The sequence below is a fragment of the Macrobrachium nipponense genome, chromosome 21, assembly GCF_015104395.2.
Source record: "Macrobrachium nipponense isolate FS-2020 chromosome 21, ASM1510439v2, whole genome shotgun sequence".
In the NCBI taxonomy this organism is placed as follows: Eukaryota; Metazoa; Arthropoda; class Malacostraca; order Decapoda; family Palaemonidae; genus Macrobrachium; species Macrobrachium nipponense.
This window is the reverse complement of record NC_087212.1, coordinates 76,989,801-77,013,428: the sequence shown is the minus strand read 5'-3', so window position 1 is coordinate 77,013,428 and position 23,628 is coordinate 76,989,801. Positions and strand designations below refer to the sequence as shown.

The window sequence follows — 23,628 nt, the reverse complement described above, 5'->3', positions numbered from 1 at the left end:
ACTTTGCAACCAATGTGTTCTGTAAACCGTGGAATGCTGACTGACGCCTTTCTGTGCTGTTCGTTGCCAGTTTTTTAAAAATCGTTCATTTAATCATTTCCTTAGAGTTTTCCGTACTTAATCTATATAGCTTAGAGGATACATGCGATCACGATTATTAATATTATTACTAATGCTCCTGCTGCTATTTTTTTAATATCATTGAGTATACACATAGGTACTATATATGATACATATATTTAAATGCTTTAGGATACAAATGTCCTTTAATATCCAATTCACTCTACCTCGGAATTAATGTATTTTCTTAACCGAAGGGGAATTTTTCAGTTGGTAATAATTTCGTCCTCTCGTGGGGTCGAACCAGCGCCAAGCAGACAGAGGAGAAATCAGTGATGTCATCGACTCGGTAACATCACTGAAGTCCTGATTTCTCCTCTGTCCGCTGGTTCGAACCCACGACAGGACGAAATTATTAAAGGACATTTGTAGCTTAATGCATACCTATATCATATATATCTAGGCCAGATATGATAGAACGGTTTCATGATGCCATGATGTACTATATACGAAGGTATGGAAATGCTACTTTTCCTCAATCACGGGTGTTCTAGTATATACATAATCATATAATTTCTAACTGTAGGTACTTTTCTTTTTCTGTAAATGAATGCCACAGCCTAGGGTCATTTAGTAATGTAGTACATGAAAACCACGCGGACAATACTTGTTTTATTTTTTGAAATCAGAACAACAGCTGACGAACCCAACTAGGTATCATAAAGTGACGAATTGTCCATGCAACGGAGAGCCAAAGATAAAGATGAGAAATAAACGAATATTATTATTCAGGTTATACTCTTCAAAAACAACCCGGTCCCCATCAAAACCGTTAAGCTTACATATAAATAAAAGAAAAAAATAATTTGGATTTCCTTACCTGGTGATGGGGAGGAGATGTCCCTGGAGGGCTCGGAGGACGTCCTCTCGCCTATCTTGCGGCGAAGGGCGTCTAGGTCGAAAGGACTGTGGATGGAGTGGTCCACACTTCGACTCTTTCCCCTGCAGATATGAAAAACAGCATTGTCATCATGGAAACAAGGAAAGATTCTCCTAACAGTTTAATGTTTCTATTCACACCAGTCTATAAATGAATGCTGCTCGACATCCTCTTTGGGACCTGTTACCAAAGAGATACAACAACAACAACAACAACAACAACAACAACAATAATAATAATAATAATAATAATAATAACAACAAAAACAATTTTGGCAATTACAGCAAACACACAAGTATATTTCACAAGAGTATATTTGTCCATGAATGCATTTAGGTTTATGAAAAAAAATACATCCTGGTTTTTAAAGCAACAATATACCGAATAATGTGAATCTAATTTAAGTACTCCTTAATCCCGAAAAACACAAAATGTAGCAAATACTTTTTTATAAGAACTGAAATAAAAAAAAAAAAAATCAGTTCCTTACAACAATTGACTGAAAATAACATTTGGGAGAACTGATTAACCCAGCTACCGCCGGATGTTACACAGAAAGTAACATATAGTATATATCTGTAATAAAGACAATTACGTGTTCATGAATTCAGCGGAGTAGGGCAGCGATAGGCTGATGACCCGATAGATCTCAGAATAAAAGATGTGACGAGAGAGATACGGAATGAAAGCAATGCATTCTGGGGTCGATGGAGTGTGTCTTTTGAATTTCCGTTTTATTTAGGTGTGGAAGAGAGGCAGCGCTGTTGGACTGAAGAGTGAAACTTGACAAAGTGACAGGGTACGAAATAAGAAGTGAATTGTAAGCATGAAGAATAGAAAGACACCATGAATGGATTGATGGGATTACAGATGAAATTCTCTGGCATTGTGGTGATAACGTGATCAAGTGGTTAACAAAGGTTTATAACGAATGTTTGGGGGAGAGAAAGGTAATGAGGCAACATGGAGGGCGTTTAGATCGAGTCTTTGTTAGGAAAAAACTATGTGGAAAGTGTAAACGTTTAGGGAGAAGCTGTACATAAGTGGAATATATAGACTAAGAAAAACGTATAATATAGTACCTATCAACTATGAGGCAACGTAAAAGGGTTACGAGGACACATGGTATAGAAGATGAGTTGTTGAGTGATGGAAAACTGTATTATGAATGCTCAGTGTTTCTCAGAGTATGTAGTAATGACAGATTTGATACAAGATTGGGTCTTAAGACAATTTCTTTCACAACAGTGACACGTGAGTGGCTTCTTGCCAGTTTGGAATTCTTCTGATCTCATTTGTTTATTCACAATAGCGCTGTTACACGAGAGAGAGAGAGAGAGAGAGAGAGAGAGAGAGAGAGAGAGAGAGAGAGAGAGAGAGAGAGAGAGAGAGAGGTGGGGTAAATAAGCCGCAGTAATTCACTTTTAACTGCTCTAATTACATGGAAAGTCTGTCAACTTTAACACCATGGAATACTGAATTAAAACCGATTGCAAAACAGTGAAAATTATAATGCTGTTTGGTATTAAAACTACCATTTTCTCTTTAACGACCAGCCATAGAAAACGGTTACACACCAAAGAATCGGAATTTTAAGCATAAACTATAGTTACAGGCAGTCGTCCCTTCACATTTCTTAACATGAACATATAAAGAAACGCAAAAGTCTGGGAAACAGTCAAGATTTCTCAAAGAAATCGCATAAAACTGAAAAACAAATAAAGATCGGTTATTCATTTCAATCTGATTGTGATTTTACATAAAATAATCAATCACTTGAAAAAACTGGTCACAGGTTCTATCATTAATTCAAAGTTATTAAAAACGCATTCGAATTTTTCATAAAATGGAATAAAAAAAAATCTAATAATATTGACTCACATAAACAAATCTGCTGCATTTTCATGTCAATTCAGGTGTATACGCCACTAACACCAACAACTATACTCTGTTTTTTTTTCATCTGTCCATCCGCCTGTAGTGGTCGCGCATGGCAACACTGTATCCGGGGCTTTAAATAGTTACGCTATGTGTAAGTTTTAGGTAAATAAAAGGATATCTGGGTGTACATTTGCAACTGAAAGGTGTTTTAATAATTTACTGTATGCGAATTACACCGTTAATGTTCGAAATAGGATATTATTTAAAAGCCCGGGATGCAGTCAGTGTTACCATGCGCAAACACCACAGGCGGGTTAAGACAACCAATGAAAAACTACATTCTGAAAATTAGGGTTTTTCATCCGAGTAAAGAATTTGGATGTTACTGAATAAAGGGATTGGGTACATAGGAACACACACACACACACACACACATCAACCTTCCTATGATTTCGGCTGCTCGAGTCTTCCTTTCCGTAGATTTTTATATGGGCATCTGCATGTTTACACCCAAGGAACTCATTTCTCTCTCTGACATCACTACATTCTGCCCAAAGTCTAAAGATTCCATGGATCTCCATTCTTCCTACCTCTAGCTCTTCTATCCTCCACGGACGTATCACATATGCTTTCCTCAACCACAGCATCCTCATCCTCGGGAATTACATCCTACTTCCGCTGGCTTTATCCAGTATTTTACAGACACCCTTCCTCTTACTTATTTGTTTACAGTCAATTTTTGGTCTGATCACTGTGATCTAGACCTTAATTATAAGTATCAAACGAATCTTATTAAGAACAACTCCTTAAATCCTGTAAAGTTCCTGTACCTTTCTTGCAATGCTCCCTCAGTTCCTCCTGTTACAGCCAGGTCATCTGCAAACAGCTTTACTTCAAAAGCGTCTGCCTTTCCTTACTACTGTTCTTGCTTCCTTTTATACTACCTAAATCATAGTTAAGATCCTCTCTGAAACCTTTCTTTCATAAACTCCAATACACTACTTCCTTTGGATCCATAAAATACTGATACAGCTTCCTGTTGCATTACAAAAACTTTTACGCACCATTCTTGCAATTGCAAGGGGATCTACTGTGCTTTTCTCTGGCATAAATCCAAAACAAAATTTCGTGGATGTCAACATTTTTGCGCAAGCTGTTTTCGATCGCTCTTTCTCAATATCTTCAGTGTGAAGTCTATAAGCTTTACTCTTCTAACATTTCCACATTCCATACCTCTCCATTTTGCTGTGGATGTACATCACATCTCTCTCCTCTTACTCAGAGGGCATTCGTTCTTCCCTTCAGCGTCACATCTCCATCAGCTCCCACAACCATAAATCAAATAAATTATATATATATATATATATATATATATATATATATATATATATATATATATATATACATACACACATTTGTGTGTGTGTGTGTGTGTAATACATGTAAATTGTTCATGTAAGGACATAATGAGGTTAAGTATCTAAAAACATCTGTAAAGAGAAGAGAAGTGTCCAGCTTAGTTCCAATATCTAGAAATGGAACTTGAAGAAATGCTGCAAAAAATAAAGACTGATGAGGGTGATATGCAAGATTTGTCGTTCCACAGCTCCATCGCTGCGTGAGAAGAAAACGAATAGAGCATCTTTCAAATTCTCGCCTCCATATTCCAGCTTCCAGGTGACGGAAAATCTGAGAAAGGTTATTATTTAAAATGAGGTTCTAAATTATGCAAATCCAAATTTGTTTCCTCACTGCTCTAGTCTATACATTTGTAATTTTTAACAATAAAACTGTCTTTACTGCTATAATTACCTTACAAGTATCTACAGTTGCATAAAAAATTATCCTTATTAAATATAAGATTTACATTTTACTAAACTAATTATATATTGCAATACAAGCATGTTTTCGCTGGAGGAGAAAAGACATTTTAGACAGGTTAATAGGAGCTGTAATGAGGGTATTTTAGTAGGGTTCCTTAATCTAAAGGGCAACAGGTAAAAGCTCAGGCAATGAATGAATATTTCACAATCATCATCTACAAAAGACTGTTCACACTAACTGTTTCAGAAAAGCAATTGTTATTTATACATGAAAACATGTCTTGTCGAAGGCCGCAGTATTCAGGTCATTTGTTGACAGGAACATTGCAAAACTTCAAAGCATTCAAAATCATGAGCATATCTCTGGAACCGAAGTTGGTGTGAACATATCTTTTAAATATAACAACTAATTTCATTTGGTACGACATCGGGTGCTGTGTACAGATAAACAGGTGGGAAAGAGTGCTGGAAGTCACAGTGGTAAAAGCAGCATCACAACGGGTCTTCCCAACTCTCTCAGAGAGCAGTCGAAGAGAAAGGCAGAAAGACACGAAAACACAAGGAAAACGGACGCGGCAGTAGCTGAAACCGGAAAGGGAAGAAAAGGCGAGAAACGAGAGGGTAGAGAACATGGAGTACTTTTTTTTTTTTAACTCCTTGGGAAAGGGAACGGTATGCGACGGCAGGGTAAACGAAAACATCGAGAGAAAAGGAGAACAGAACAGACATTGAATTGCAGGCACCAGTTTGGTAGGGTTACCCCTCTCTTCTTCTTACCGGAGCCATGGAACCACAGTTTCAGTCACATGCCTCCCCGCAGCACCAACGTCGTGCGAGAGACGACGACCTCTGGCGATTAAAGAAAAACATTTGAAGTGAGCAATGATTCAACTTGAACACAAATGACACTTACCTGGAATATCACCAGAGAATTAAAGCTTCTTATCGTATTAAGATTTGGTTTTCTCTAGCAAATAAATACTACAAAATCCCGACTTTGTGGGATGGAGGAGCCAGTTTTAGGTGCTCCCCTTTTTCTCGAATAACATAATCTACGTCTTGTCTGAGGCTCAAAACAAAAGGCCATGACTGGTTTTTGAAAATTATTCTTATCCTTTCCTTCTATGGCAAATACCTGTGTATGCATGCAACACACATATGTGTGTATGTGTGTGAACAAAAATGACGTGCAAATTATAGACATAACTATGTCAGTGCTTACGCAGAAAATGTTATTTCTTATCAAAAACTGAATCGGAATTACTGCATAAAACAAAAGTGTTTGCGACTACCGTTAGTGTATTATTAATGTCCAATGTCACCGAATCTACGTGATATGTATATAGCATATTACAGTCTAGCAATTAAATAATAAAAATGTATGGAATTAAGAGTTATAGTAATAACAAAGCAGTCTATTTCAGTGATCATCGTAATAATACATAGAGCTTTCACAGTAGACATTTTAGAGAGTGAAAATGAAATTAAAAGCTGATGCTTTTAAAGACTTGATATTACATTGTAGCTATCAAACAACGCTTCAGTAGCGGCCATTTTGACTCTCAGCTACCAAACCAACTCCTTCCTAACTCTGGATAAAAGTTCAAAATGGGAGCAGGAGACACAACGGCCTAGAATGGTTCTTAACAATTAAGTGCACAAAACATTCAAGTTCAAATCAAACAGTCATCAAATGATGTCCAAAAATAATGGCAAAGTCCAACGAGAATCTACAAGCAGCAATGCAGAAATAACATTACTTTCTAACTGCTTATGATAAACCAGGAATCCCTTCCGCACACACTGTGCAATACAGTCTTCATCGAATTTAATTTAAACACACTGCGTACTCCCCTAACTACTGGATATCAATTTCAACACAGAAAACCGAGATATGATTCCACTACACTTAAAAAAAATTGAAAAGCATTATGAAAGAATGTGTTAATACATTCAAGTATTAATCTATCTTGGTTTTGCGACATCTTAAAAGAAATTATGTAACTGACACTCAAGCATGAAAGGATTTAAATCATTACAGCAAAATGTATTTTTCATATATATATATATATATATATATATATATATATGAAATATACAGTTTGCTGTAATGATTTAAATCCTTTCATATATATATATAATATATATATATATATATATATATATATATATATATATATATATATGAATAATATCACATCGAAACCGTGATCCATTTATATATATCAATTCAAGCTACAAATGTCCTTTAATATCTAAATTCACTTTACCTCCAAATGATATATTTTCATATATGTACCGAAGGGGAATTTTTTTTTTTTTTTTTTTTTGTAGTTGATAATAATTTGAAAACATATCATTTGGGAGGTAAAGTGAATAGATATTAAAGGACATTTGTAGCTTGAATTGATATATATATATATATATATATATATATATATATATATATATATATATATATATATATATATACTTTTAGGGCATAGTTTTTCTCTAATACAATTTTCGTTAAAAGCAATTGCTTTAGTGGCATCAATAAGTTTCACTGAAATCAGCGTGGAGTTTATTGATCTCCTACAGGAAAAAGGACCAGAAGACGACATTGCCTCACTCGACGTTGAGAGTTTGTTACGAACGTTCCCGTCGAAGAAACGATCGACATCATTCTTGATCGTGTATACAGGTCCGAGAAGAACCTGCTGCCCATTTCCGAAGATGTCCTCCGAGAGATGCTGAAAGCTAGCACTACAGAAGCCCTTTCCTCTCTCATCAGGGGGGAATTATTTCGACAAGTAGACGGAGTCGCCATGGGATCCCCACTAGGGTGTTCCTCTTTGCAAATTATGTACATGGCCACCGTCGAAGAAAGGACCTTTAGAGAACATCTAAAACCTAGGATTTATGGGCGGTACATCGACGATATATTCGTCACAATAAAAGAGCCTGAAGATACCAAAAAACTAGCAGATGCTCTGAAAAGAAACTCAGTGCTCAACTTCACCACAGAGCACAGCCAGCAGAAGACTTTGCCATTTCTTGATGTCCTGGTAAAACAACAAGAAGGACAGTTTAAGACGACCGTTTATACGAAGCAACGAACGCTGGGCGTTGCTTGAACGCACGCGGGGAGTGCCCGGACGCATATAAAAGTCTGTCGTGAGTGCGTATGTCAACAGAACCTTCACACACGGAGCTCATCATGGAAAGATATACATAACGAACTCGACCGAATTCGCCAACTGCTGACAAACAACGGGTATGCAGATCAAATTATCGAAGCAGCAATAAAAAAAGAAAATGGACGAATTTTACCAACCCAACACCATGGCGAAAAAACGAGGAAAACTTGATTATTTACCATCGTGTACATTATGGGTCTGCATACAAGGAGGATTGCTGCACACTACGCGGGATAATAAACAGAGGCGTAACCCCAAAAGCCCCTTACCATAAAATAAGCCTCAGGATATATAGTAAGCCCAACCTTGTAGCAGCCTTAATAATGGGGAACAGCACCGCTCCGGGGGACCGAAGGAGATGTGCACGAATGTAGTTTACAAATTTACTTGTCCAGAGGAGGTGTGTAAACCTCACAGCCAAAACTACATCGGGCACACTACAACGACCCTTCGGAGACGTCTGCTGGCTCGTGGAAATCGGGGGGCCATCCATCAACATTACATAGATGTTCACGACGGGAATGCCATCTCTACGGGAGCTCATAGAGGGCACCCGGGTCCGTGCACAGAGAGGGCAACTGCGGTCGCCTCTTAATAACGGAAGCAGTGAGCATCGCTATTCAGAAGCCGACCTTGAACGTCCAACAAGAATCGGACCATATGCTCCCCTCCAGCAGGAGAGGGAGTGCCCGGGCCAACGGGGACCAGACAGCGCGCCCCAATGTCCACGAGAACATCGCGCCCCTTGGAAGGCATGAGAAGACAGCGTATTTTGGCGCAGCGAAAGTCAAGTAACATCCTTACTCAGGTCGCTGAGACCCCGCCAACACGAATCAGCAACCGTTAACCAACGTAGACCATTTTGGACATACATACACACACACACTCAAATTTAAATCATACACATTTATGTATAAACAGAAATTATCTCTTGTACCTTTATGCATGCTATAAAATATATACATATATTTGTACTCCCATATTTAGATTTCTATATTCATTTTCATTCCTGTATGTAATTTTGTAATTTTTATCTAAAACCAACATGTAACATATTAAATTTTAAAACATACATTTAAGGAAACTCTAGCACATGGCATTGTATCTTGAATATTTATTTAACCACTGTTTAAACTTTCACTCTTATTGTCGCAGTACATAGTCCTTATATCTTTGTAACTAAAACAACGCCCTTAAGCTGTTAATCCCTAGACTAACCAGTACCCATACCTCGAGGTCATACCTCCCACACGATGAGATAAATAGGCCGAAAGGTCAGATTGTAAGTCAGTAGTCGCTTGATAATGCCATAAGGCGAAACAGCTGTCGTGACAAAATTCAATAAATGGAAGAAGGAAGTCTGCGTATATTTCACCAGAAATTGACGAACGAGAATCGGAAAAAAACTTCGTCGGTATGAAGATACCTGCAAGAAACTTATTGATGCCACTAAAGCAATTGCTTTTAACGAAAATTATATATATATATATATATATATATATATATATATATATAGTATATATATTATATATATATATATATATATATCTACAGTTCATGCTTGAGTGTCGCTTACATCGATTCTCTTTAAGATGACGCAAAATCATGATAGATTAATACTGTATTACGACATTCTTTCATAATGCTTTTCAATTTTTTTAAGTGTAGTGGAATCATATCTCGGTTAAACAGTTGATTCATAGTACAACTGCGAGGTTTTTCTCCTGTAACGCCGTTGAGATATATATTTATATATATATATATATATATATATATATATATATATATATATATATATATACCTAATAAAAGGAGCCCATAAAACACAAAATATAGAGAGAAAAGTACTATATTTCAGACTTCTGTCTCCCTCTTCAGGTAGATGAAGAGGGAGACAGAAGTCTCTGAAATATAGTACTTTTCTCTCTATATTTTGGTGTTTTTATGGGCTCCTTTTATTAGGTATATATATATATATATATATATATATATATATATATATATATCTATATATATATATATATATATATATAGAGATATATATATATATATATATATATATACCTAATAAAAGGAGCCCATAAAACACCAAAATATAGAGAGAAAAGTACTATATTTCAGAGACTTCTGTCTCCCTCATTCAGGTAGATGAAGAGGGAGACAGCAGTCTCTGAAATATAGTACTTTTCTCTCTATATTTGGGTGTTTTATGGGCTCTTTTATTAGATGGAATTCTGTTGTAACAGAACATTTTTGTTACCAGTCAATATATATATATATATATATATATATATATATAGATGGGAGACAGAGAATATGATAAGAGGTACATTAAAATAAATGAAAGGAGTTGCAAAGAACATAAAGTAATGCTTACAGTGCACCGCATGAGGTGCACTGACGCCGCTATCCGACAAGGGGGATGTATGTATGCATATATGAGGTTTTAGTCTTCCTTTTTCACGAAGATAGATATATGAGGTTATAGTTCACAGTGTCGGCCTCCATCAGCCTTTATCGATAGCTATTTATTAACTAACGCACATAGTTTATTGTGCACTCAAAGTAAAATATAGGAAAAACACATATAAAAATAAGCAGTTCGATATTTTCATTTCTCTGTCTCTTGTTTTTTATTTTGAGTGGACTAGAAACTTTGTGCGTTAGTTAATAAACAGCTCTCGATAAGGGCCAATGGAGGCTGACACTGTTGAGCTAAAAGGATTTTCAGCTTTTCTTTTCCCTGGACTATAACTTCGCATGTATGTATGTATGTAAAGGTATAAGCACGAGGGAAAATAAACAACGGAGTTTCCGCAAGATCTTTCGACGTTCAACGTCCTTTACTTAGTTCATCTGCTAAGTAAAGGACGTTGAACGCCGTGGCTTATACCATTATTCATGGATTTATCACGTTTCAAACTTTCGTGATTCAGTTATACATGTATGTATGTATGTATGTATGTATGTATGTATGTGTATGTATGTGTATATATATATATATATATATATATATATATATATATATATATATTGTCGCTGAAGTTAAATAAGCATTTAGTGTGCCCTGACATTTTTCTGTGTATTGTCTTCATAACAGTATGATGTGCATCTTATAATGGTAAAAATGAGCACGGAATTCTTCAAGTGAGAATCTCACATGTAAGCAAAACATACTGAATTTCATTTATACATGATTTTGTGCTTCCTCTCTGTTAACAGGTTTTTTTATTGACAGCATATCATTGTGGAACATAGTGCACCGATGATTTCAGTTTTGAAATCAGAAAAGCATTAATCTTCTACATGGCAAAGGTGTCTTTAATAATATCAATTCAAATAACAATGGAAGACACAAAATACTGTATTGATTACAAAGGCACATATTTGATTCAACTGTTGATGATAATCACGTCCATTATATTACTAATATTGGTATCGCAGAACAACAGGACTACTAAGCTATATCACAGAGGAAATAAATAACAAAAGGGGGTCTTAAAAAAAGATGGCACGTGTTGGGTTTGGTGTTCTTAAAACGTCAATAAAATATACTAATACATACATACAAAAATACTCATATATCTGTGTGTGTGTTCGCGTTACAAGAGAATACATACAATTTTTATCTGTATGTAAATATATGACTGATTGATCAACATAAACCAACATTTCATTTATCGGGTTAAAAGAAAATATAATTCATTTATATGAAAATAGTACCGATCGTTCAACAAGGGAATAAAGTTTTTTTAATGAAATTTTTTCACTTTCCAGTGTCTCATATGTACACAAATTAAAACTAGTGATTATTTTGCGCAAAACTCTTTGCTTAATATAAAACAACATTCCAGGTTTTTCTGGGGTTAAAAAAGACTGCCTATACAGTTATTTGTATGTATATCAGATGACCGAGTATGATTTGATTAGAATAAATATTCTAATCAAATCATACTCGGATTTCCAGTATTAGAGATCTGTAAAGATTAGAATGCAAAACTCTTAATTCAACTACTACAATCTTCAGAACTATGTATTTTGCTTCATTCCAGTTAATAGGATGATTTGATTCCCTCATGTGTAGATATAATGCATTCGATATTTGGTCAATTCTTAGAGAATAATGATGCTATTTGATTTATTGTGCAAATGCTTTTCCAGTTTGTCCCTTTTTTTTTGCTGGGAATTTCGTATATGGAGCCAGTAACACCATGAAGGGAATAATCTTCTTTACAAACCCTCGTCAACATAAATGTGTTCTGAGTAACTTTAATGCTAAGGGTTTGGTAAAATGAAATTTCCCTAGTGATGTTTGCAGCTGCATATATTCGAAATTCACTGAAAATACAAAAATTGTGATAAAAAATATTATTCACAAACTGGAAAATCCCTTGCACAGCAAATCAAGCAGCATCAATTCTGTAAGAACTGGCCAAGTATCGAATGCCTTTTTTCTACACATGAGAGATCCAAATCATTCTAATAACTAGGGTAAAGAAAGGTACAAAATCTTGTTTCATTTAGTCAAACGCAGATAGTGTTCTAAACTTTGTGTCTTGGTCTGTTTAACCTAGGCGTTTTTACAATTAAAATATTTGTTGATAAATACAGAAAAAAGGATGAAAATTTAGGTTTATACACGTTTGATCAATTGTATGGTCACCCTTTCCTTTGTTCTTATCGTTAAATACGTAGTTCCAGTTTGTGACCAGATAACCAGACTATCCCAGTGATCTCTTTGTTTATTATTCTTCTACAATTAACCACCAGCAGGTTCTTCTATTTGTTTATCTTTTATCATTTTTCTAAACTCTCACTTGTGCTTAGATGAGTCATAAATAAACACAGAAACGCTTGGTGTATATATATATATATATATATATATATATTATATATATATATATATATATATATATATACCAGTGTGTCACCAGTTCACCTGCACGAGTCTTGAAAGCAGTTGGGTTTGGTCCCGACGTGAGTCAGAAATTTATCTCTGTGAAACATATTCTCGTGTGTTCATTATTTCAGTCATATTCATATTCACAGTGAAGGGGTAACTCCAATGAAATGCTACCAATTGACTCGCTGCTGGGTTAGTAATTTGGGTAACCTCAGGTACGGACTACTAAGTTCCAACCTCTTTTATGACTTGTGTAGGTGAATTGGTAACACCTGGCCTCGCATTTGAAAGACTTGGGTTTGGTCCTGTTGCGAGTCATAAATTTATTTCTGTGAAATACGTTCACATTTGGTCACACAACACACACACACATACATACATACATACATACATAACATATATATATATATAGATATATATATATATATATATATATATATTATATATATATATATATATATATATATATATATATATATATATATATATATATATATATAGCTGAATGATAAATATTATTGCCAAGACCAGGAAGAACGTTCTTTATTAAAGTAACTTTCGAGGTGAAAAACTTCATCATCAGGCTGAAAAAATGACAAGGATGAGAAATCACTGAAATTACAATCAAATGAATTGTCTTACTAAAATCTTCAGTGAAAAAATGTTAACAAAACATAAACGAAAAGCAAATACAAACTAAAAATTAATCATAAAATTAAGGGAACAAAAATTAAACAAACGCTAAACATAAAAATAAGGTGAAATGTAAACAAACCACCACACCCAAAGTAAAATGGCTAACGACCCACTTGTGTACCTACCATGAAATCACACGATAGCTAGTTGAACACCGGACGAGTTGTTCAATTTCATAGTAAGTACACAAGTGGGTCGTTAGCCATTTTACTATGGGTGTAAAAGTTTGTTTACATTGTTTAAGTTGTTTCTCGTAATTATGTGATTCATTTTTTAGTTTGTATTTGCTGTTCGTTTTATGTCTTGTTAGCATTTTTACTGAAGATTTTAGCTAGACATATAATTTTATCGTAATTTCTGTGATTTCTTATCCTTGTCAATTTTTCAGCTTGACGATGAGGTTTCACACCCCAAATGCTCGTTTATTTAATAAAGAATGTTCTTCCTGGTCTTGGCAATATTATTTATCATTCAGCTAAGATTTCCAAGTAGCCTCCCAATACTGAGACTAATATATATATATATATATATATATATATATATATATATATATAATATATATATATATATATATATATATATATATATAGTATGTATATATATGTGGGTCAAAACGTTCGAATTGGCTAATATTGTTGTGGGAGTTTCATATCGATTCTAATTACGAAAAACACCGAGTTCGACGGTGATTTGTAATGGTCAGAATCGATATAAAATTATTAGCCTCTCTGTCGGCCGACTTGATAACATCACTGGCCGTTCCTGATTTCGTTCCCGTCCACTGGACAGTGGTTCGATACCATGAGGGACGAAATTATTATCAACTAAAAAAAGTTCCCTTCGGTACATATATGAAAATATATCAATTCGGAGGTAGAGCGAATTAGATATTGCAGGACATTTGTAGCTCGAATGATATATATATATATACATATATATATATATATATATATATATATATATATATATAATACACACACACACACACACACATATATATATATATATAGATATATGTATGTATGTATATATATGTAGTATATGTGTATATATATATATATATATATATATATATATATATATATAATATATATATATATATATATATATATATATATATATATATATATATATATATATATAGAGAGAGAGAGAGAGAGAGAGAGAGAGAGAGAGAGAGAGAGAGAGAGAGAGATTACCATCGCAACGAATCCATACCATCATGATGATGGTTTGTGCGACGAATTTTCAATTTCCAGAGCGAAAAAGAACTCGCTTCCACAGCCAACACATGAAATTTCGGGATGATTTTCGTCAAATGAATGTAAGTGCCTTCATTTTCTTCTTAAGAATGAATCATTTAGTATTGTCTTCAAAATTTTAACTATATTTAAAATTTTTATTTATTTTTGTTATCACTCATTGACACTTGAAATATGCAAGGCAAGAAACAGCAGCCAGAAAAACATTTAAATTTAAGTTGTGAAGAATAAGCGTTACTGCAGGTAAAAGGTGACACTGAAATAATTCTTCAAACAGACCACGGTATCTAGTATACATCTAATCAGATAAGCAAACATACATAAACCACTGTAAGTCTATATCGCTCTCTTAGTAAATAATTCTAGTTATTCGTCCAATCCAAAACCATGATTGCTTTAATCAAAAGAATTGAGCTAGAACTCCAGCAATCGGTTATCAAAACATTCCCGAAGAATTATGTCAGCCTTTCTTCATCTATAACCCCAAAAGTGTCCACTACGCCACCATACTCAAAATCTAATTCATATTCATCTTCATTGTGTGTTTCCCAGGAAAATTTTAATACAGCATTTGAGAAGAACTTTTACACGTAACTATTTTTATAAAACTTTATACACGCACTTTTCTTCCTAACTTCATGTTCTTGCACAACCGACGTTTGGTTTGTAGATTATAAGTTTAAGTTGTTGTCACAATTCATGAAGTAATTCTCAAGAGAAAATTCATAATGATTCCTAAATAATTCCTTGTTGTATCCTAGGAAGAGAGTTGACTTGAAGGATTCCTTAGTCATAATGTTTTTAGTTTCAAATTATAACATACGTCGTCCTAAAAACCCTTAGAAGCTTTCGTTATGCTGGTACCGGGAGACAACTATTATTGTGACTAGTTCAGAATCTATGTGAATTTCATGATGTGATTTAATGATTTCTTACAGCTTCAACAAATGTCTTGTAAAACTGGCCTTTTCTTCACTACGTATACCTAAATATATATATATATATATATATATATATATATATGTATAATTATATATAATCTACATACATATTTTATATATATATATATATATATATATATAGTATATATTAAAAATTCAAGTGCTTAAGTATAAACAGTTTTTCCAATTACTTGTTCAACTTATATTTAAGTTTCTTCGTCTCATTACAATGTGAAGGACACACACACACACACACATTATATATATATATATATATATATATATATATATATATATATATATATATATATATATATACGTATATACATACATATCTATATATATATATATATATATATATATATATATATATATAAAGCCAATAGTCCATATACCCATTTCCTCTTCTTCTTACGAGATATTGTCAGAAATGTGTTGCATCAAATACACCAGGCAAGAGTATTACCTCATGGCGCGTTCTTTATTGCTTTATTGTTATTGGACCACAGCCCTCTGGCTTTCATATCTCCGGATAAATATCTCAGTTTTACCAGAATTTGATAATGGTGGTGGGGTGAATTCTTTTCATGTGAACTCCTCTTCCAAATCAAAACAACAAAATAAACAACATAATGAAAGATTTCATTTCCTGTAAAAGTATTAATCGAGCACATGAATTAAAAAAACTCATCAGAAACAGAATGAAAATAAAGTTGAACCGAAATGCAATGGCAATGATCCGGAAATGGCACAGGCGGCAAGATAAGAAGTGTAATCTACCTTTCTCTATTACATCAGCACAGGCTTTGCAAATAACTGAATGAGATGAACGAACAGATGCCATCATGACAGAAGCGCAATCACAGGAGTCCAGCGGGACACGCAACGCATTCCTGATAACAGGAAAACAAACTAGTATACTGCAATGACATCATTTCCAGATTATCTTTTCTTAATAGTTAAACCTTTTATATGTCAACGAGGGTACATGAACACTACTCTGTCTTTGAATGCCTTGCTATTATAGTTAAGGACAAGACAAACTCTATTAGCATAATTCAAATCTTTTACCTTGTGTCTATATTCTTAAATCATGAGTAGAGCAGAAATTAAATTTATACTGCAAAATATCATGACATTTTAAGTAAAATTAATATAAGCAAATTTTAGATTTTACTGACTCCCAAAGTGCAATGAAGTCTGTGAATTAACGAAATTCTAAATAACTAATATTTTCAATTAAGGTTGTCTCTTAATGAAACCATACAGGCCGGTATACTGGAGTTGATGTTTACCAGTGCATATGGACTTGGCAGGGAATATAATGGCATGTTGCTTTGTGAAGTTTAGTGTATTTAGCAGGGAATGGTTCTCTTGAATTTTGCGGGCTGATCTCACGACTGTAGGACATTCTGACTGATAATAACTAGAAACTGCTGAGTCAGCTGTCCCACGAGGGCATGCCATGATGGAAGCCTGCCATGTGCAACCTACAGTGCCCAGCTATTTTTCAAATGAGTTTTTCAACCCTTGTACGTATACGATACTCGGGAGTACGTTTCTTCTTCTCTCTGATGTTGGAGGAGTATGACAACGGAAGAGTTTGAAATTTAAGGCTTTTTTTTCTCTCTCGTGTGTTTGTGTTGCTTTTTGTTTGTATGATCTTCTGTTATCACAGATAACCTCTGAGTGAGCACACTTCACCTACTTTTCTTCAATCTTCGTGATAATTTTGCTTGCCCAAATTAATTTACCGTCAAATATAAAAGAACAAAAATGTGAAAAACCCGACCATAATAAAAAGCGAACGATACAATAAGAATGACATAAGATTTAAATAGAAAAGCTTACTTTAAAAGAAGTTGATGAACCGCTCCACCTAATCATCCTCCCACTATCAATCTCGAAATAAGGATTCAAAATCTAGCCTACGTCCTTTTCTAATGACCGACTGACCAGCCTCTCACCCTAATGATATCCTTAACGTTTCGAAGATTTCCTCCGGTCTCTCCAGTGGATTCAATGGAACACTGGCGAATCTACCGTGATGAGAATTTTGAATCGCCTTTTCACTTTTGAGAAGATGAGAACTTTCTTTTGCAAGCTAGGAAACACGACTGAAGAAATTCTAAGAACAAAATGAGCAACATTTCGCTGAGTAATTACCAATTCAAAATCCATATCAAGGACATTGTAAGAAAGAACACTAAGCAATCAACTACTGGAAAATTCTAAGCCAAATTGTTTCGGTTTTGTCCTCTTCTCTTGAATTACTTGTTGGACACGTATAAAATGCGTGTATACTATTTATGTATTTTTTGCTGAAAAATGGTATGTATATTTATAGCACCAAATAGTTTCATAAACTATTCTGCACAACGTTCATACGCTGATCAAACTACAGCGGATACCCAGTTGATTTGTGGTCAGCAAAAGAAAAATAATGAAAAATACAAACTGAAGCACCGGACAATATCTCAGTCAACAATAACTGGATTTTTTAGAAATTGGAATTTCATTTTAGAAGCAAGATGGCTCTAATGATAAAGAAAGGCAGATCACTAAATTCTCCAAATCACTGCAAAACCAAGAGACGAAACTCGTGTAAAGAAATACATCCAAATACAATTTGATGTCTAAGGCAACACTACCTCATTATTAGTCATAATAACTGTCAACGCCGTCCGAAGCTTCTCTTCATCTTGCTATCCAGTTTCTCTAACTTCCTCTTTTTACTCTCTTGTTTATCGAAAAAGGATATCTTAGCCGGGATTGGTCTAGTCAACTACCCGGTTATGCTTGGACTTGAAAGATATCAATACGCTGGTCATATAATAGATATATCAAGCGCAGAACTGTCTTAAAACTAGCTCACGGAATCCAGGGGCGGCTGGTTTCTGGAATAGAACTCTAGGCATTCTGTCCGGTTTGCCCACCAAGGTGTATATAGTGGGGTTGATTGTACCGCTGCTCTTGGTCTCGCCTAGCAAACTCAGCCTACACTTGAGCCACAGTAATCATGCTGGTGCCACCCCTTCTGGGGCAAGTAGGGAATAGACATTTGGAGTCTGCTCTGACTGGTGTCACTGGCTTGTGGTACCTTCCTTAGAATTTCACATAATTGTTTATTTTTGAGTCTCTTCTACCCCTGGACCCCACGACATCTCCCAGACACGTTAAACCATTCTTGGTTCTGATAAGGATATCTCAGACCCCTTATAGAACTTACACTTTAGAAAATACGGTAATAATTTGTCTCTTGTGAATTTAAATCAAAATACAAGCGTAAGAAACTTACTTTCAAAACCTCTCAGTAAAAACTTAAGATTGACAATGAACATAAGATGAAGAAGGTGAAAAGTCTTCGTGTTCGTTAGGTACCTTTTGGTTGCCACTTTGAATACATGTAAATGACATTTAAAACTTACGGGAAAATATCAGAAATATAAATGAAATTCAAAACATCACAGTGGATGCACTGATTTTAGCAAAAGCGAATACCACACGCAAGTGTGTTAAAACTGTCTAGCTCATGTTCAGCAAGCAAGAACTACAAAAATGTTCCCACAGCAAGTGAAACAAGATTCTTGAATGAAAAGCGTTGCTTTACATCCGTAGATCTATTTCAAGCTACTGTTTCCTTGATCACCTTCCCATTTGATTAAACTGGCATGATTCACAAATTATGTATAAGAAGAAGAATTGAATTTTGGCAGTTTTGTGTATGTTCATGATAAAGACAATAGGCGAGTCTGGAACATTATCATAAAATGTTACCCTTTTATCTATTTGTTATAAAAACTTTTGCATTCAATAATTTCTTCCTTATTAGTTTCCCATATCCTACACTTTGCATTGAGAAAGTTTGTCCTAAGGCTTCTTGGCTTATTCCATAAGTATATACCGTAAACTATGAATAATAATAATAATAATAATAATAATAATAATAATAATAATAATAATAATAATAATAATAATACTATGTTGCAGAGGGAAAAGGTTGGTTACTAAAGAGGAAAGGGAAATTAAAGATGGCACATAATAAGATATAGAATGTCAAAAGATCATGAAACATGCTGAGTCCCATTCAATCAAATAAAACCCAGACAACATAAGCTTATCCTCCAAACGCACGGCTGGGAAAAGATTTTAAATAATTTCTTACGTGCATCAACAAAATAAATTCGGATATGATTACTGGATAGGCAGAAGAAAATGCTAAGCTTCCCATTACTATGATAACCGTTCCACACTTGATCGACGGAAATAAGACAGGAAATAAGATGAGTGTCCTATATCATAGAAAAGGTACTACCATAAAGATCAATCTCATTTCAAAAATTGTAAGCTGTATCTGTGAGCCTGTGATGCCCGGTTTGTGAAACAAAAGATGAAAAAGTGGAAGCATAAAATAGATAAGTCCCTGAGAGCAATTGCTATTGAACTATCTATCTTGAATACATATAGATTAGTACATCCAGCTGCAATTCTACACAGTCGAATAACGTCAGTCCCTTTGTGAAATGCATTAATACTTTCGAACAATCCCCCTTGTATTCTATCATTTAACAAAATTTTTATCTTTTCATCTACTAATATCTCTACTGTCTTTTATTTCCTACTCGTATTACCGTCTGTTAATGAGCTCTGTGAGATTGTTCCCTATGAACAGCTTTCTTCTTCTGAATAATAATAATAATGTAATTTGACACTTAAGTGCTTTTGCCCACAGGGATAGGAAAACTAAGTACCACTTGATTCTGAACACCCGTACCTTAACAATTATATATATATATATATATATATATATATATATATATATATATATGTATAGTATGTATATATGTATATATATATATACGTCTTCAGTTTTTCCATTCCTCTACTCTGTTATTTTCATGTACAAATCAATTACTACTAGTGTTATTATTTATGTATTTACTAAAGTGTGAAACCCCAGTGGTCTCACTGTAGTCCTTGGTTGGGCTTCTTGTACACGTTAGCTTGAACGTAATCAATATTAATGAATGGGAGATAATTACTATTACTGAATGGAAAATAACAATCGTACAATAAATTGTTTATGATACTAATAATCTGTACCAGAAGAGAAGGAATACGTTAAGCAGGGTTGTTGAGTCCTTGGTGTGGAGTCCTATCAGGTGAATTATGTAACTGCTAATTGATTGAACCTAATCGACACAAGGTCGGGGGAGGTCAAGCCTTGCACACTTGCAAGATCCCAGATTTGAATGTAAGACATCTTTTCTCGCTCTAGTAGTTCCTCCAATAGTTCAAGTAGCTAACATCTGCAGAGGCCAGTTTTTATGACTAAAAAATATAGAATGGTACTAAATGAAGTAAAAATGTTAAACGTAAACAAATACAAATGAGTAATAAAAGCTGAAACTACAACAAAGAGTTACAACTAAAGCAGTAGTCGCTAGACATTTATTACGTCATAATAGTACTTATGTTTAGATGCTTATCCATTATATTTGTGTAGAGGCAAATCTGCAGTGTTCCTTTTATATCCCCAGAACCTTTTAGGCTAAAAGAACATAAATCTTGGTATTTTGGTAAGTTGGATTTCACTTCGGACTCTTGGGCATGTGAAACCATCTACAAGACAACAGCGCTGGCGATAAAATATCCTGTCAGAGACCATAAAACTGCCAATGGACGTGTACTGAGCTTTCTCACTATATCATGTCAAAATAGAAATTCTGTGTGATTTTGGTTGTATTTTGCTTTAATCAAGCAAAAATATATGTTATGAAAGTAATTAGAAAATGACGACTGAGTAATACTTATGAGAAAAACTTCTTGATTACAATTAAATTTTATGTTGGCATGCAAAACGCTTGCATAAAATTACATTTTGCATTTTGCTTTAGTATCCAAGAGCGCCTCCCGTCCCTCCGATATGCAAGTGTGAGAAGGCCCATCTTGTACCTGTCATGTTTAGGAGTCGCTGTTCAATGAACGTGCAACACCTTCCTGTAAAGAGGGGAGGAATTGCCCTGTCTTTAGAGTCGCCCATTTCCTTTCTTTTTATCCCACAACCTTATCGCTTTTCATCGCTGTCACTATGGCGGCTGTGTTCCTTGGGCGCAACAACACATCAACAAGTTACACATGGTTTTCAATTATGAAATAAAAGCTGGCGCAGTTTTATTTGTTTACCATCCTCATCTCTCTTCAAAAACATTTTTGCAAGTTTTCTTTAAACTGTTTTTCTGTGACCCTGATGCAAGAACAGGTAATCGCTTTTATAAGTTTCTGTACTTCCTTCACAGTATGCGTTTTTATGGTACGAAAAATATACTATTAAAAAAGATTAACACAGGTACAATAACCCACTGAGATCTGCGATATATGTGGTATTTCGAGCTCTCATATGCTCCTTGCACCTAAACATTGCAGCCTCACTATATGTCTGGTCGTCGTCCTTTGCCACATCAGAAAATAAATAAATTTTATTAAGCATCGTAGTTATGTCCGTAAAGTAATTTAATTATTTCTGAACATTTAGTTTCATAAGAAATTGTCCTTACGAATACACTAACATACCGAAATATTCAGCTATCAATCTCTAGTCCGGTTTCTTACAGAAAAAGCGTGGTTAAACACTCTGAAAAAGAGGTTCTTTATGAAGTAAGCATTTGGCCTTTATCCTATTTCCATTTTGCTAAATTTACCCTCTAAGCACATTTGAATAAGTCGTTAGGTTTATGAAATGGTTAGCAAATAGATTTCCTTTATGTTTCTCAAAGGGTGTAAGATTTAGCACTCGCTCTGATTTTACTAAGGTAATTACAGCGACCAAGTTTAGGAGAAAAATCACTGAAGCTGTAGAAAATTTGGGGCACCTTATGAGGAGTCAGTTTATGTTAAATGTTTGAACTTCATGCATATTATATATATCATACACACACACACACACACACACACACACATCACACACACACACACACACACACACACACACACACATATATATATATATATATATATATATATATATAGTATATATATGTATATATATATATAAAATCATCATCATCACCATCGACTCGGACTCTAGGTACGAACAGCAAAAATAATTCAGTCCATCTCTTCACACAAAACGATACCATATTTATTTAAAGGCAGCATTACATCAGAGCCTTGAAATGAAATCTCCACAAAACATTTTTGCTTCTTCCATTCAGACATTCTTAATAATCATAATCAAAAGGAAACACTATATTCATTATAAAGACCCCATTGCTAGAATAAATTCTAAACCCCTTCTCAATCAATACAGAGCTCGTAATTACAGCCTAAGGCTTTGTTCCTTCTTTTGGGTGCTTGTTAGTCTTTATATTCCCCTTTCGAAGCGTCTGATCGTAATAAAAGTATCATCTGGTGACCATCCTTGAATTTTTCGTTATTTGCTTTCTAGATTATCTAAGTTCTAGTTAATCTGAATCATTTCTTATGAATGATGAGTGAAATATTTTCCTAAAACTAAGTAACGTAATTATTTAGATTGGAGTATTTCTAATGCTGTTTTCTGTTTAAACAATCTTGAAATTACAGTTCAGAATTTATTGAATACTAGACCAGAATACAACACTGTAATTTGAGAAACTCTTTAAAGGATTTCTCATACAGGGGCAACCTACGACCTGCGGCATTCCGCTAGCAGCCTTCGAACCTGTTTGACTTTATACTGACGCAAAATATCACTTAGTAAAAATATATTAAAATAATCATTTCAATCAACATTTGGTGCTTATAGGTTTATATTGTATGTCAGTACCTCAATACACTTGGTATATTGAGAAAAGAGCCTGTTTATTTATCGATTTTTTTTTCTGTGGCGGGGTAGTTTTGAGGATATATATATATATCTATATAATATATATATATATATATATATTTATACTGATATATAT

At 34.4% G+C, this 23,628-nt stretch overlaps 1 protein-coding gene across 9 annotated transcripts in view; it reads right to left on the bottom strand.

The window, feature by feature from the left end:
* Window positions 1–23,628, bottom strand: part of LOC135198187 (oxidation resistance protein 1-like) — a 1,642,352-nt gene that overhangs the window by 768,175 nt on the left and 850,549 nt on the right. For 8 of the 9 annotated variants that reach the window (XM_064225746.1, XM_064225738.1, XM_064225737.1 and 5 more), the window contains 2 exons: window positions 5,482–5,553; window positions 941–1,062 (listed from right to left, as the gene is read on the bottom strand). In XM_064225746.1, the coding sequence (XP_064081816.1) occupies window positions 941–1,062; window positions 5,482–5,553 (194 nt within the window). The remainder of the gene's footprint in view (window positions 1–940; window positions 1,063–5,481; window positions 5,554–23,628) is intronic. The other variant, XM_064225740.1, reaches the window with a different exon arrangement.